At 44.4% G+C, this 13,590-nt stretch overlaps 1 protein-coding gene across 1 annotated transcript; it reads right to left on the reverse strand.

Annotated features, from left to right (window-relative positions):
• Positions 1-2,602: 2,602 nt before the first annotated feature.
• SMIM12 (small integral membrane protein 12) lies at positions 2,603-11,092 on the reverse strand. The gene is made up of 2 exons (XM_073615441.1): positions 10,989-11,092; positions 2,603-3,216 (listed from the first exon to the last, which is right to left on the reverse strand). The coding sequence occupies exon 2, from the start codon at positions 3,157-3,159 to the stop codon at positions 2,884-2,886; it is 276 nt and encodes a 91-aa protein (XP_073471542.1). The 5' UTR covers positions 3,160-3,216; positions 10,989-11,092; the 3' UTR covers positions 2,603-2,883.
• Positions 11,093-13,590: the final 2,498 nt, after the last annotated feature.

A 13,590-nucleotide genomic window follows, 5' to 3' on the forward strand; every position in this document is an offset into this window, starting at 1 on the left:
ATATCAGGGCCCATTTTTGTGTAAATGTAATGACGTAACTTGACGCAACCGGGGTAATTACGCAACTTGCCACAATCGTAACTTGACGCAATCCGATAATTGCGCAACTTGCCGCAAGCGGGTCATAGTGCAGCATATCAGGGCCCATTTTTTTCTTACAAAAAATTAAACTTTTAAAAAATTGCTTTTAAATGTAATGATGTAACTTGACACAATTGGAATTTAACACAATCGGGTAATTGCGCAACTTGCAGCAATAAGGAATTTGACGCAATCGGCCAATTGCACAATTTGCAGCAATAATTAATTCTACATAATTGCGCAACTTGTCGCAATCTGAACTTGACGCAATCAGGTAATTGCGCAACTTGCAGCAATAAGGAATTTGCCACAATCGGGTAATTGTGCAACTTGTGGCAATCGGATAATAGCATTACTTGATACAATCGGGGTAATTGCGCAACTTGCTGCAATCGGGTAATAGCGTAATTTGCCACAGTCGGCTAACTGCATAACTTTCTGCAATCGGGTCATAGCGCAACATATTAGGGCCCATTTTTTTTCTTGAAAAAAAAATGTAATTAAAAAAAAAAAAAAAAATGGGTTTAAGTGTGAATCGGGGTAATTGCGCAACTTGACGTAATCGGGTCATAGCCTAACATATCAGGGCCCATTTTTTTCTTGAAAATAAAATTACATTTTTAAAACATTGCTAAGAGCTGAGCATCTGTAGAAAGCCTTCCATGAAGAAAATATGATGGTCAGGCTGTAGTGCTGAACAGGTACTACAGCCTGACCATCATATTTTCTTCATAGAAGGCTTTCTACAGATGCACCACAAAAATGTCTTCCAGATGCCTCTCTGCATGTGTTTTTAACACATTTTTGATGCGCTCTGGTGCGTTTTTGTTGCTTTTTGCATTTCTGGATGCATTCCAGATGTTTTTTTTCCCTTACTGGGGTCTGGTGCATTTTTGATGCTTTCTAGTGTCAGTTCACACGACAAAAATGTCCCCCAGATCCGTTTCATATGTGTTTCTGCATGTGCATCTAAAAGCTTTTTTTTGCATTTACTGCATTCCAGTACAGTTTTGTGCAGGAAAAAAGCATGTTGTACTTTTTTTTTCTGGAAAAGCACTGGAACTATGCCATTGGAACCCATATCATCTACTTTCCATACTTTTTTTATGAATAAAAAAGCACTGCCTTGCATGTGGTGTTAACGAGTCCTTAATGCCGGTGCCTCCCAACTCCTTAAGAGATTTCAGACCCCGGGCTGCGGGCATTACAATCATGTGACCACCGTTATTGGCTGTCACATGATCGGAAAGCTCCTGATCGCAAGTAGAGGCAGTACCTGCCAATAATTGTACCAGGAGTGCACAGGCTGCGCGCTCTCGGCACAGCATTGTTTACATTTTGGTGCGCATATATGCAGCCTCTCGGCGTTGAGGCCCTCCTGACGGTGTATGCATATGGCCATTGTGAAGAGGTTAAAGCTAAACCCCTGACAAATAGCTAAATACACAGCTGAAAAATATATATGGGAGCTACGAAAGGCATCATACACCTGTTCATTCCATCCTGAATACACAACCCTACGAGACAGTATCGCCAAGTTGGAGACGGACTGACTGTTCTCTACTGAACTCCTGGCAAAAATAGGTCTTCTATTGCAGTGGGGGCTAATTGCTCATTTTTGTCGAGGGGAGAGATGAAGGGAGATACAAGTACCTAATCCCCTGATCCTCCCAGCACAAGACCGATCCCTGCAGCTCCTGCTCTCCCACCCCTACAGGTGTTGAGCAGTGGACTGTTCCTGACATCATCAAGCCCAGAGCAGGCTCCGTAGACTTACTTTGGACATGGGGATGCCAGGAACAGTCCACTGTTGGATCATGGGAGAGTGCTGTTTGCTGCTGGAGCGGAGGATCGGGTGAGCAACAGACTTTCTCCTCTCCCCTGAACAAAACAAGCACTTAAACATTGCAGTGCAGGCAGATGTAAACCGCTGGACTTTTTTTTTTACTTCCTGCAAGGTAAAGACATAATGTGCTAGTATGCATCGCGTGTTATATTTACCTTAAAACAAAGCCCTCCCGCACGAGATCTCAGAGCTGCAGCGGGCTCCCATCTTCACCCGTCTTGCTTCCAGGTTCGCGGAGTCCGGCTCTGTGACTGGCCGGTGCCGCAATGCATGTGCGCGGGAGCTGCTGATTGTGGCACAGGGCTCAGAAGGAACGACACGGTTGGCCATTCCTTCAGACCGCATGCACCAGTGACGTTACTGGCTTAATGTAATGTAAATATCTCCTAAACGGTGCACGTTTAGGAGATATTTATACTACCTATAGGTAAGCCTTATTATGGGCTTACCTATAGGGAAAAGTAATGCTTGGAACTTTACTCCCACTTTAATAAAATATTACATGATTGTTTTCTCATTACAGACTGGACATCTCTACTTAGGAAGACGATATAATTTATATTTTTATCATGACATATTATATCTTTATTTAAAAGAGAAAAACACATTTTGTTCTGTTTATGTGGCAATGCAGTGAGTGAGCCCAACCAGAAATAAATCTTGAGATACACAACATTCCATTTATGTATTAGATAGTTTTTATATAAGACAAAGCATGGGCAACAGCAATCCATTTTTTAGGGGTGAGCAAGTTTAGAGGTGAAAGACTTGAAACCAAAGAGGTAAAAGGATTCTGCTGAAGAGCCCATCAAGAGGAAATATATTCAAAATTATAAAGATGCACCATCAATCTTCACTGTTCTGAACTGAAGGGATGTATACAATGTTCTTCCATCAGGTCTCTGGTACAATCAGAATACCACCTAAAATTAAGAAATGGGAGGAGTTTCATATTTTTAGCTTTTTTCTGGTCGATTGCGATTAAGGGCAGCTTTGGGTGTAAATTCCAGTTTTTCCTTCAGACTGGTGACTTGAGTGAGATCCCGTCCTGCAGCCTCCTGTAGGATTCTTTCCTCTCTTTTTTCTAAAATGCTCTGCTCTTCTTTAGTCTGTTGTGGGGTTCCACGAATAAACCATTCCAAGTGATATCCCACCGCTCCCACCACGAGTGCCACTGGGAAGGTAATGTATGGAGCATACGTCCTTGCTGCAGTCAATATCACAGGCCACATTCTGGCTCAGATAAATCGCAAAGCTACTATTGTAGAAAGAGAGCTTCAGGTGACAGCCTGCAGTAATCAGGGTGACAGAAATGATGATTACCATGCATTAGTAATAACTCATATAACAAACAAAGCCATTAAAGTAGTTCTAAAGGCTGAAGGTAAAAAGAAAAAAACATCTGTGTGCAGCAGTTCCCCCAGCCCCCTCCCCCTAATACTTACCTGAGTTCCCTCTCGATCCAGCAATGAGCACGAGAGCCTTGGCTCTCCGGGGACTCTCCCTCCTCATTAGCTCCCACTGCTGTCAATCACAGCCAATGAGAGGAGTAGGGAACAGACACAACATGACATAAAGTGACACACTGAGCAGCGGCTCTAAATCGCGTCTGCCTGGGTGCCCCCATTGTAAGCTGGTTGCTCTGGGGGCACTCAACAGGAATGAGGGGCCTGGAGTGCCAGCGGGGGACCTGAGAAGAGGAGGATCTGTGCCGCTCTGTGCAAAACCACTGCACAGTGCAGGTAAATATGACATGGTTTTTTGCCTTTAATATCACTTTAAGCACCTCTAAAATGACATGTTGGTTTTATTAATATTCACATGTATAGGTTTAAAGAGCTCATCAGAACTAATATAAAAAAGAAAAACTAAAATTAACTGGTTGTAGACTTTCAGCGTGCAAAAAATTGTAAGGTGGAGAGCCAAGCAGCATAAAGCAGTAAAATGCTGCATCTCAGCTCTGATATTTGGTTTAACAGCTAAGGAAGGCGGTAATGCGGTTTCAATCTGTATAGGGACCTGGTGCCCATTCTGCGGTCATGTGGTCCTTTGGCTACTATCATGCAGCCCTCAGGGCCTTTGCAGACAGTAGTCTGTGTTTTTCTTACCTAGGCGCTTATTCTGGCCAGTAAAGGAAACCTATTCATGCACAGGGTTCTAATAATTAAAGGAGAAGTCCAGCCTGAGCTCGTTTGGCTGGGCTTCTCCCATGGGTCACAGGAGTACAATCCGTTTTGCACTCCTGTGACCCATTTTCAGCCGAGAGTGGTCTGAAGTCCACTATCTGCTGACGTCACACAAATCAGTCCAGGCACCACGTCATCACGGCAATAAAGTCTGAACTGATGCCTGTCTCAGCAAGCAGCTGAGAGCCTGAAACGCCCGCTCTACCCCCCTCCACAGCTCAGTGCTCCAGTGAGCGAGGAGGAGCAGAGAAGAGAGCTGCTGACTGACAGGCAGCAGCTCTCTGCTCGGGTCTCAGTGAAGAGGCGACGGGGGACAGATGCAGCATCAGACCTATACTGCATCCACCTAGGTAAATACTGTATAATGGGGAAATAAAAAAAAATAAAAAAAACATACTTCTCTTTTAAATGGCTTGGATTATTTCATTCACAGTCTTTTTTCTGTATTGTCCATTTCTTTTTTTATGTTTACTTTTTATCTCTGATATTTGATAGTGGATCTTGCGTAGAGAAATGAGGTACAAGTATTAAAAAAAAGGGATTTTTTTTGTCTTCACACAGGTTGCAGAGAGATGAGAAATACGGTAGTCTGATTGCGTTTTAACTGCCCCCCATTGCACACAGCAGCAGATTAACACCACCAGTGGAGATGTTTGTACACAATATCATAGTTGCAACTAGGGGTCCACCGATATAGTTTTTCCAGTGCTGATACCAAATTTTTTTGGCTGCCTTTCAGGTCAATAGCCAATATCCGGTGCTGATATTCTGTAGATTTAATTTTTTTTTTTATCACAATCATCCCTTGTGACAGTAATAGGAAGCACCGGTGCTCGTTATGTTGGGATCTGGGGTCCATAAGTCCCCAAACCCCTCCTCTGCACTTGAAAGTATTCCAAATGTCAAGATCTGTATTTTTGAATACTTTCTATTTTTTAAAACTGGCGCCTTTAGGATGCCAGTAATCCAGAAGTAAAGTCATGACATCACTTCTGAGTTACTAGATCTGAGACCCGAACAATGCTGATCTGCTTTGTTTGGATCTTCAGCCAGCGAACGGCCGTGCCGGCTGATCGTTCGGGCCTCCTGGTGGAGCGGGAGACCCGGCGGAGTGGCGGGATGTCCCCTCCCGCTCCCTGTAATAACAGTCGAGCGGCTGCTGAGCCGCATCGGTCATTATTACAAGAAAGTAGACCCTCCGTTCTAAAGAACGGTAGCGGGGAGATGCCTGCAGCATCACCCCCGGAACAACCGCTTGAAGCAATACCGGTAAGCTTGTTAGCGATACCAAAGCTTAAAAAAAAGTGAATATCGGCTGCACAGATAATCGGTCGACCCCTAATTGCAACACAGCAAATTTAAATAGCATCATCTTTTTGGCAGGCAGTACTGCTGCCAAACGAACTGCTACTGCAACCACACCTAATGCAAGTGGTTGTGGTAAGAATTCTCACCAAAAAAAAAAACCAGAGAGTGTGGCCAGGCAGTGGGAAAAGTGAATAGAATTCTAGGATGCATCACTAGAGCAGTCACCAGCAGGAGGTCCTGATTCCCCTATATAGATCTTTAGTGAGACCTCAAATAGGATACTGAGTCCAGTTCTGGAGACCTCACTTACATTTTGGGTAGAGTAAAGCCTCCTACACACGGTACGATTGTTGGCAGGGGATTGTCTGTTGACAGACTGTTATTCTAAAATCTTACTGTTAGTACGCTCCTTTTGACAATTGTTGTCCAACTTTCGGCCAACAAATGTTGGATGACAGGCTAGTAAATTTTGACGTCAGATTTTCGTATGGTCAGTACACAAATCCGTCACACAAAAGTCGAAAGTACAAACATGCATGCTCGGAATCAATGTTCACCAAACATAAAATTAGCAATAGGGGCCCAAAGGGTGGCGCTTAAGAGCTGAAATTCCTCATAGTACATCACTATGTTCGTGTTTGTGGCACGACAATTGTGTACCGTTAGTATGCAAAACAAAATCCAGGCACACGCCCTTTTGACAAAAATCAGACGCTCGGTTATCAACAATCGTATCGTGTGTACTAGGTTTAACCCCTTGTCGGCCGGGGCATGCCAATATACATTGGCAGAATGGCATGGACAGGCATATTAACGTACCTGCACGTCGCCTTTAAGACGCAGCATTGTGTGCGCGCGTGCCCACCGCGAGCTCTGTGTACTCGATGTCCGTGGGGATACCCGCGATTGTCTCACGGAGAGGATGAACGGGGAAATGCTGATGTAAACAAGCATTTCCCCATTCTTTCTAGTGACAGGACACTGGGATCGGAGCGGTGATCAGTGTCGTGACACACATAGCCCATCCCCCCCACAGTTAGAACACATCCCCAGGACACACTTAACCCCTGCAGCGCCCCCTCCTGGTTAACCCCTTCACTGCCAGTCACATTTACACAGTAATCAATGCATTTTTATAGCACTGATCGCTGTATAAATGTGAATGGTCCCAAAATAGCGCCAAAAGTGTCCGACATGTCCGCCACGATAACAGTCGCTGATCGCCGCCAAAAAAAAATTATTAATAAAAATGCCATAAAACTATCCCCCATTTTGTAGACGCTATAACTTTTGTGTAAACCAATCAATAAACGCTTATTGTGATTTTTTTTTTAACCAAAAATATGTAGAAGAATACGTATCGGCCTAAACCAAAAGGAAAAAAATGTTTTTTTTATATATTTTTTGGGGATATTTATTATAGCAAAAAGTAAAAAATAATGCTTTTTTTTCAAAATTGTCGCTCTTTTTTTGTTTATAGAGCAAACAATAAAAACCACAGAGGTGATCAAATACCACCAAAAGAAAGCTCTATTTGTGGGGGAAAAAGGCCGTCAATTTTGTTTGGGAACCACGTCGCACATTGGGGAGGGAGATTTTCCTTCACTTTCCATCCCATAGCCAAAACAGGAAGTGACAACAAGTCCTTACAAAGGTTGCTACCAGAACTAGTGTCCCCATTGGAAGATTTCCCTTCTATCCCTATTCTGGGGACATCCCAAAAATGTGTTAATTTCTTTCAGTTTCACTCTTGGTGATAACGATAAACAGAACAAACCGAAAGAGTGAATCTCCCTAACGGGGGCACTGACACCAATTAAAACTGACAGGTGCTCTAATCCATTCCACTCTAATCCACTAACAAATTAAGATGGAAATCCCCCCCCCCCCCCCCCGCTGCGTTATTGTATTCTAACAATTGAAACCCCTCCCCTGACAGAATACACTGATCAGTGCTGCAGCGGCTGATAAAAAGCAGATTTTCCAACATGACCGTTCAACAGAAGCCGATCTAATGATTGGCTTCTGTTGAACAAAAGGGCTACACAGAGTGAAATTTGGCCTGTCCCTGCTAAACTGGCCAAATATTCGATCCATGTGTACCTAGTTTTACTCTGGACCCTGGCTTAACTACTCTTCTTATTATCAGTAAGGATGAGCTCAGGTGTGTTCAAAAGCCGCACATGCAGAGCCCGCCAGGAAGTCGGCACTGCACAGCGCTAATCACAGGCAGTGAGACATTTCCCGATCTCTGCAGCCGCACATCAGGACAATGTCTCACTGCTTGTGATTAGTGCTGTGCAGTGCCGACTTCCTGGCGGGCTCTGCACGTGCAGCTTTCAAACACACCTGAGCTCATCCTTAATTATCAGCTCTCCAAACCTTAGAAACCGAAACCCAAATGTAACATTTTATTTAGAGGACATCGGAAGCAGGAAAATGACAAAGCTCTATTCTAAATAAAAATCATTTAGGATGGATTCACATCTATGCAGTTTTAGTGCTTTTTGCATTTTGCAGATTTGCACTACAGTCCATTTAACATGGTTTCCTATGGAACACGTTCTGTAGTGCAAATCTGCAAAATGCACTAAAAATGCCTAGGTGTGAATCCAGCCTTATAGGGGATAATAAAATAATTATAAGTTTTGGAATGCCAGTGACATTAAACAGGGTTTCTGTTCACTATACAATTTTGTGCACAGTTTCTCATTGTTAATATGAAGCATAAATCATGGTGAAAGCCAAAACGAGTATATGGGTCTTTTTTAACCCATGACAGGTGTGTTGTATGCATTTAGAGGGCATTTCTAACACATATACATGCATGTAATGATTTTTCAATGGTACCATTCACACCGAGGAGGGGATTTACTAAAACTGGTGCGCACAGAATCTAGTGCAGCTGTGCATAGTAACCAATCAGCTTCTAACTTCAGCTTGTTCAATTAGGCTACTTTCACACTGCGGTTAATTTACTAAAGGCAAATCCACTTTGCACTACACGTGCACTTTGAAGTGCAGTCGCTGTAGATTTGAGGGGGGAATACAAGGAAAATTTAAAAAACAGCATTTTTGCTTCTACATGATTAGATGATAGAAATCAGCAGAGCTTCCCCTCAAATCGACAGCGAGTGCACCTCCAAGTGGATTTGTAGTGCAAAGTGGATTTAGTAAATCAACCCCACTGGTTCGCATCAAAACTGCCTGTAAAATGCCTATGCGTTAATGGAGCATTTTTGCTGCACTTTTTCAGCATTTGAGGAAGGTGTGACTCAAACTGCACCAAACATGCTTATTGTGTGCGTTTTTGGGGCATTTTAGATGCAGTTCCCATTCATTTCAATAGGGAGGATCGTTTTTGGTGAGGTTTTTTTAACTCACCAAACATGCTTCAAAAATGCAATGGAAGCGCACCACCCCAGTGTGAACACATAAATAGAATTTAAAGGGATGCATTTTTCTTTAGCTTTTTAGGCACTTTTTTTTTTTTAAGCAAAAATGCTTCAAAAACTCCTTAGTGTGAAAGCAGCCTTAAAGGGGTTGTAAAGGCAGAAGTTTTTTTTATCTGAATGCATTAAGATAAAAGCCTTCTGTGTGCAGCAGCCCTCCTAACACTTACCTGAGCCCCATCTCTGTCCACGAGTGTCTCAGCTGCCTGAGATTCTCCTTCCTGATTGGATGAGACACAGCAGTGGTGCCATTGGCTCCTGCTGCTGTCAATCAAGGTCAGCTAGCCAATCAGGGGAGAGAGGGGCCGGGTTGGGGCTCTGTCTCTGAATGGACACAGGGAGCTCGGGCGCCCCCATAGCAAGCTGCTTGCTGTGGGGGCACTGAACAGGAGAGAGGGGCCAGGATCACAGAAGAGGGACCCGAGAAGAGGGGGATCAGGGCTGCTCTGTGAAAATCTATAAGTATAACATGTTTGTTATTTTTTTAGGAAAAAAAAAAACAAGCCTTTACAATCACTTTAATGTATTCTATGCATTAAGATATAAAACCTTATGTGTGCAGCGGCACCTCTCAGCCCATGTTCACATTGGGCCAATTTGGCATGAGATTTGACAAGTCAAATCGGAGCCTATTGCTGGCAATGGCACCGTTCGAATTGGTGCGACGCCGACTTTGCAGTGTTGCACCGATTCCTAAAAGTAGTTTCTGCACTATTTTTGGCGACTTTGGAGGCAATTTCAATAGACATTTGTGCATGAACCAGCACAGATGTCTGTCAAATCGCCCCCGAAGTCAGACTGAAATACCAGTTTGAAATCGTGCAAGTCCAGCTGAACTTGCATGATTTCCAACCTGCCCCCAGTGTGAACGTGGGCCAATACCTACCTGAGCCCCATCTCAATCCAGCAATGTACACGAGTGCCTCAGCTGTCTTGGACTCTCAGTCCTGATTGGCTTCAGCTGCTGTCAAAGGCCAATGAGGAGAGGGGGGCCAAATAGTGGCTCCGTGTCTGAATGGACACACAGAGCAGCAGCATGGCTGGGGTGCCCCATGGGGGCACCTGGCAGGAAGGAGGGGCCAGGAACATCGGCAAGGGACCTAAGAAGAGAAGGATCTGGGCTGCTCTTTGCAAAACCAACTACATAGAGCAGGTAAGTATAACCACGTCTGTTATTTTTAAAGAAAAAAGAGACTTTAGTATCACTTTAAAGTGACACTAAAGTTATGTTTGTTATTTAAAAAAAAAAAAAAATTATCAAACTTGCCTCCACTGTGCAGCTCGTTTTGCACAGAGTGCCGAACCTGGTCTTCTGCGGTCCCTCAGCGGCTCTCTTGGCTCCTCCCTGCATTAGATAACCCCCTGGGAGAAGCGCTCTCCTGGGGGGTTACCTTGCGGGTGTGCTCCCGAAGCCAGCATTCGGCGTCGCCTCGTCATTGGATTTGATTGACAGCAGCGGGAGCCAATGGCTGTGCTGCTATCAATCTATCCAATCAACAGCCAAGAACCCCAGGCAGAGATGGCATGTGGGACAAGTTTGAGGGGTCAGGTAAGTAACACCTGGTCACTGACAAGTGTTTTTTCACATTAATGCATAGGGTGAATTAAGGTGAAAAAACATGAACCTTTACAACCCCTTTAAGTTTTGCCAATATAACCTAGAACCTGATTGGTTACTATGCACAGCTGCACCAGATCTTTTAGTAAATCTCCCTTTGTTTAGAGAAAACCGAACTGTGTGTGTCCTAGATCTGATTGGACACTTTAATGCCCCATGTACATTGGGTGTTTAGCTCTGGTACATGGTGAGCTGGTAGTTAGCTGCAATCAGGAGGAACAGGTGCCCCATTCATCTCTGCTGCCAACAGCCCGACAAACTCAATGTGTTTACTTCACTGATCACTACATTTGGGAAAGCTAAACACAGGAGTGTCCGTTCTATTGGTTGTGCTCGTTTTGTAATGAAGGTAGGAGAGGTCCTTCTTCTGTAGCTATGTAGTAAAGTCTCCTCAGGTTATGGATGACATAGTCGGCACTGCTTGACCTGTGATCTCTAATGACGAGAACTATCACAGACTTGTGTACAGGTATAAAGTAACACTCAGCCTCCCTTACCTAAGTGACATTGAACTCACGTCTACGTCCCGTCCACTACAGGGACCCGGAAGTGATGTCAGCCGAGGGACAGGAAGTGGGAGGGGTATGCACGGGGTGAACTCAAACCCCGGGAAAAACAACTTCCATGTCACCGTCACTCTGTTCCTAGAAGATAGGATACAGCTGATGTGCAATGAGAAGAGAGAGGAGCAGTGTTAGGGAGATGAGTGACAGGGATGTGCTGTTAGCAATAAAGGGTTGCTGTGTGAAGGGGAGTTAGATAACAGGGGGTGCAGTGTTATAGGGTGGCATAGAGCTGTGGTGGAGTACACATGGCTGCACTGTTAGCTTAGCAGGGTGATAGTGTATGGAGTGCAGTGCTACAGGGAGGTGCAGGTGGAGTGGACCCAGTTGAAGTTTGGTGAGGGGGCCTGGCACAAAGGTCACGGTTGCACTGTTAGCTATGCAGGGTGCTTGGTGATGGGAAATGAGGGAATAAGGTGGTTTAGTGTCAGCACTAAAGGGTGACTGGGGATGGTGGTGGGTGCATTGTAACCATTACAGGGTGACATGGGAATGTTTGATGACAGAGGGTCAATTATAGGGGTGCAATATAAGGGCCACTTCACCCGGGGCGGACACCACTGAGATCACCAGGGGATATGTGAGCTGGTCAACACGAGTGGATGACACATCCGCGTCCGCTCAGTTTCTGCAGGGCAAACGTGGACAGAGCCCATTCTGCTCTATGAGCAAACAGAGTCAGCTGTCTGTTTACTATCGATCCAAAAATGCCTGGATGGATCCCCTTCTGTTTTTTAGTGAACCAGAGGTAACCAGACTTGTGTTCCGTTACACCTGCCGGTCCATAGGGGTCAATGGACAGTCCAATCAGGTCCTCCTAGAAAACTCACAGGTGGACCTGATCGGACCCTTGTTAAAGGGGCCTAAGGGTGATATGGGGTTGCTGAATGACAAAGGGTGCTTTGTAAGCATTACAGGGTGATAGGAGGATGCTGGGTCAGTGCTGCTTATATGGAAAGACCTGGGTGACAGGATGTGAAGTGTCAGCATTACAGGGGGTGCTGGGTGAGGGCAGTTTGAAGACAGAGGGTGCTGGGTAAAAGGGGTGTGAAGTAATACAAGGTTGACATGATTTGGGGGGGGGTAGAATAGGAAGGGCAGTGAGAGCACTATACAATGACATTGGAGGTGCTGTGCAAGGAGAGTTAGTGCAGCGTCAGACACCACCGATCACATTACCTCTGTGTCCAATCACATGGTAAATACTTTTGCAGAGATAACCTTTTGAGAGCAGAGAGAACCATTACAAGCCTGTGAGTGTACAGCAGCCTGTCACTAAATGCACACTCACAGACTGTAGTACCAGCCAACCCCAGTGTACCTGATCACTGCCCGCAGTGTAATTACTATAAAGAGTGCAGCCACCCACTGTCATTAGTGCTCACAATAACACAACACCAGCATCCTGATCATCACCATAACCCATACAGCATCATAATCACCACCATACGCCATACCAGTGTCCTGATCACTGCCATACCCCATACCAGCATCCTGGTCACTGCCATACCCCATACCAGCATCCTGGTCACTGCCATACCCCATAGCAGCATCCTGGTCACTGCCATACCCCATAGCAGCATCCTGATCACTGCCATATGCCATACCAACATCCTGATCACTGCCATATGCTATACCAACATCCTGATCACTGCCATATGCCATACCAACATCCTGATCACTGCCATACACCATACCAGCGTCCCGATCACCACCATAACCCATACCAGCATTCTGATCATTGCCATACCACGTAACAACATCCTTATCACCACCATACCCCATACCAGTGTTCTGATTAACGCCATATGGCATATCAGCACCCTGATTACGGCCATACTCCATACCAGCGTAAATTGACAACTTTGTGAAAAAACCCTTTTTATTTAATTTCTTAATTTTCCCAAAAAACTGTGACAAAAATTACTAAATACCTTGGAGTGTCTACTTTTCAAAAAAGGGGTCATTTGTGCTATCCTGGCATTTTAGGGTCTCAAGAAATGATGTAGGCAGTCAGCACATCAGGACTGATCAATTTTCAAATACTGTATCTATACCATAGTCTGTAGACTCTATAACCTTCACACAGACTAATACAGTGCATCTGGAATTTATTCACGGCGCTTCACTTTTTTCACATATTTTTATGTTACAGCCTTATTCCAAAATGGATTCAATTCATTATTTTCCTCAAAATTCTACAAACAATACCCCATAATGACAATGTGAAATGTGTTTGTTTGAAAACTTTGAAATAATGTAATAAATTCAGCGCTGACTGATATGACAATATAAATGCAGGCAGGCACTAAGGTCAACTCAAAAAATACCTCAAAAACATGTATATAAATAAAAAGTGCTGCGCAAATAAGAATCCATAAACAACTAATAAAAAATTGTAGTGTGGTAACAGTATGAAAGAGCAGGAACCACCGGTGACAATAAGTATCTGGATGGTGACTTTATCCCTCCACCACTCTTAGATGGCCCCTCACCTCAGATATTCGACCTGAAACAGGTCACAACGCTTTAAGGA

This window comes from Aquarana catesbeiana, linkage group LG02, assembly GCF_042186555.1.
Source record: "Aquarana catesbeiana isolate 2022-GZ linkage group LG02, ASM4218655v1, whole genome shotgun sequence".
Taxonomy (NCBI): domain Eukaryota; kingdom Metazoa; phylum Chordata; class Amphibia; order Anura; family Ranidae; genus Aquarana; species Aquarana catesbeiana.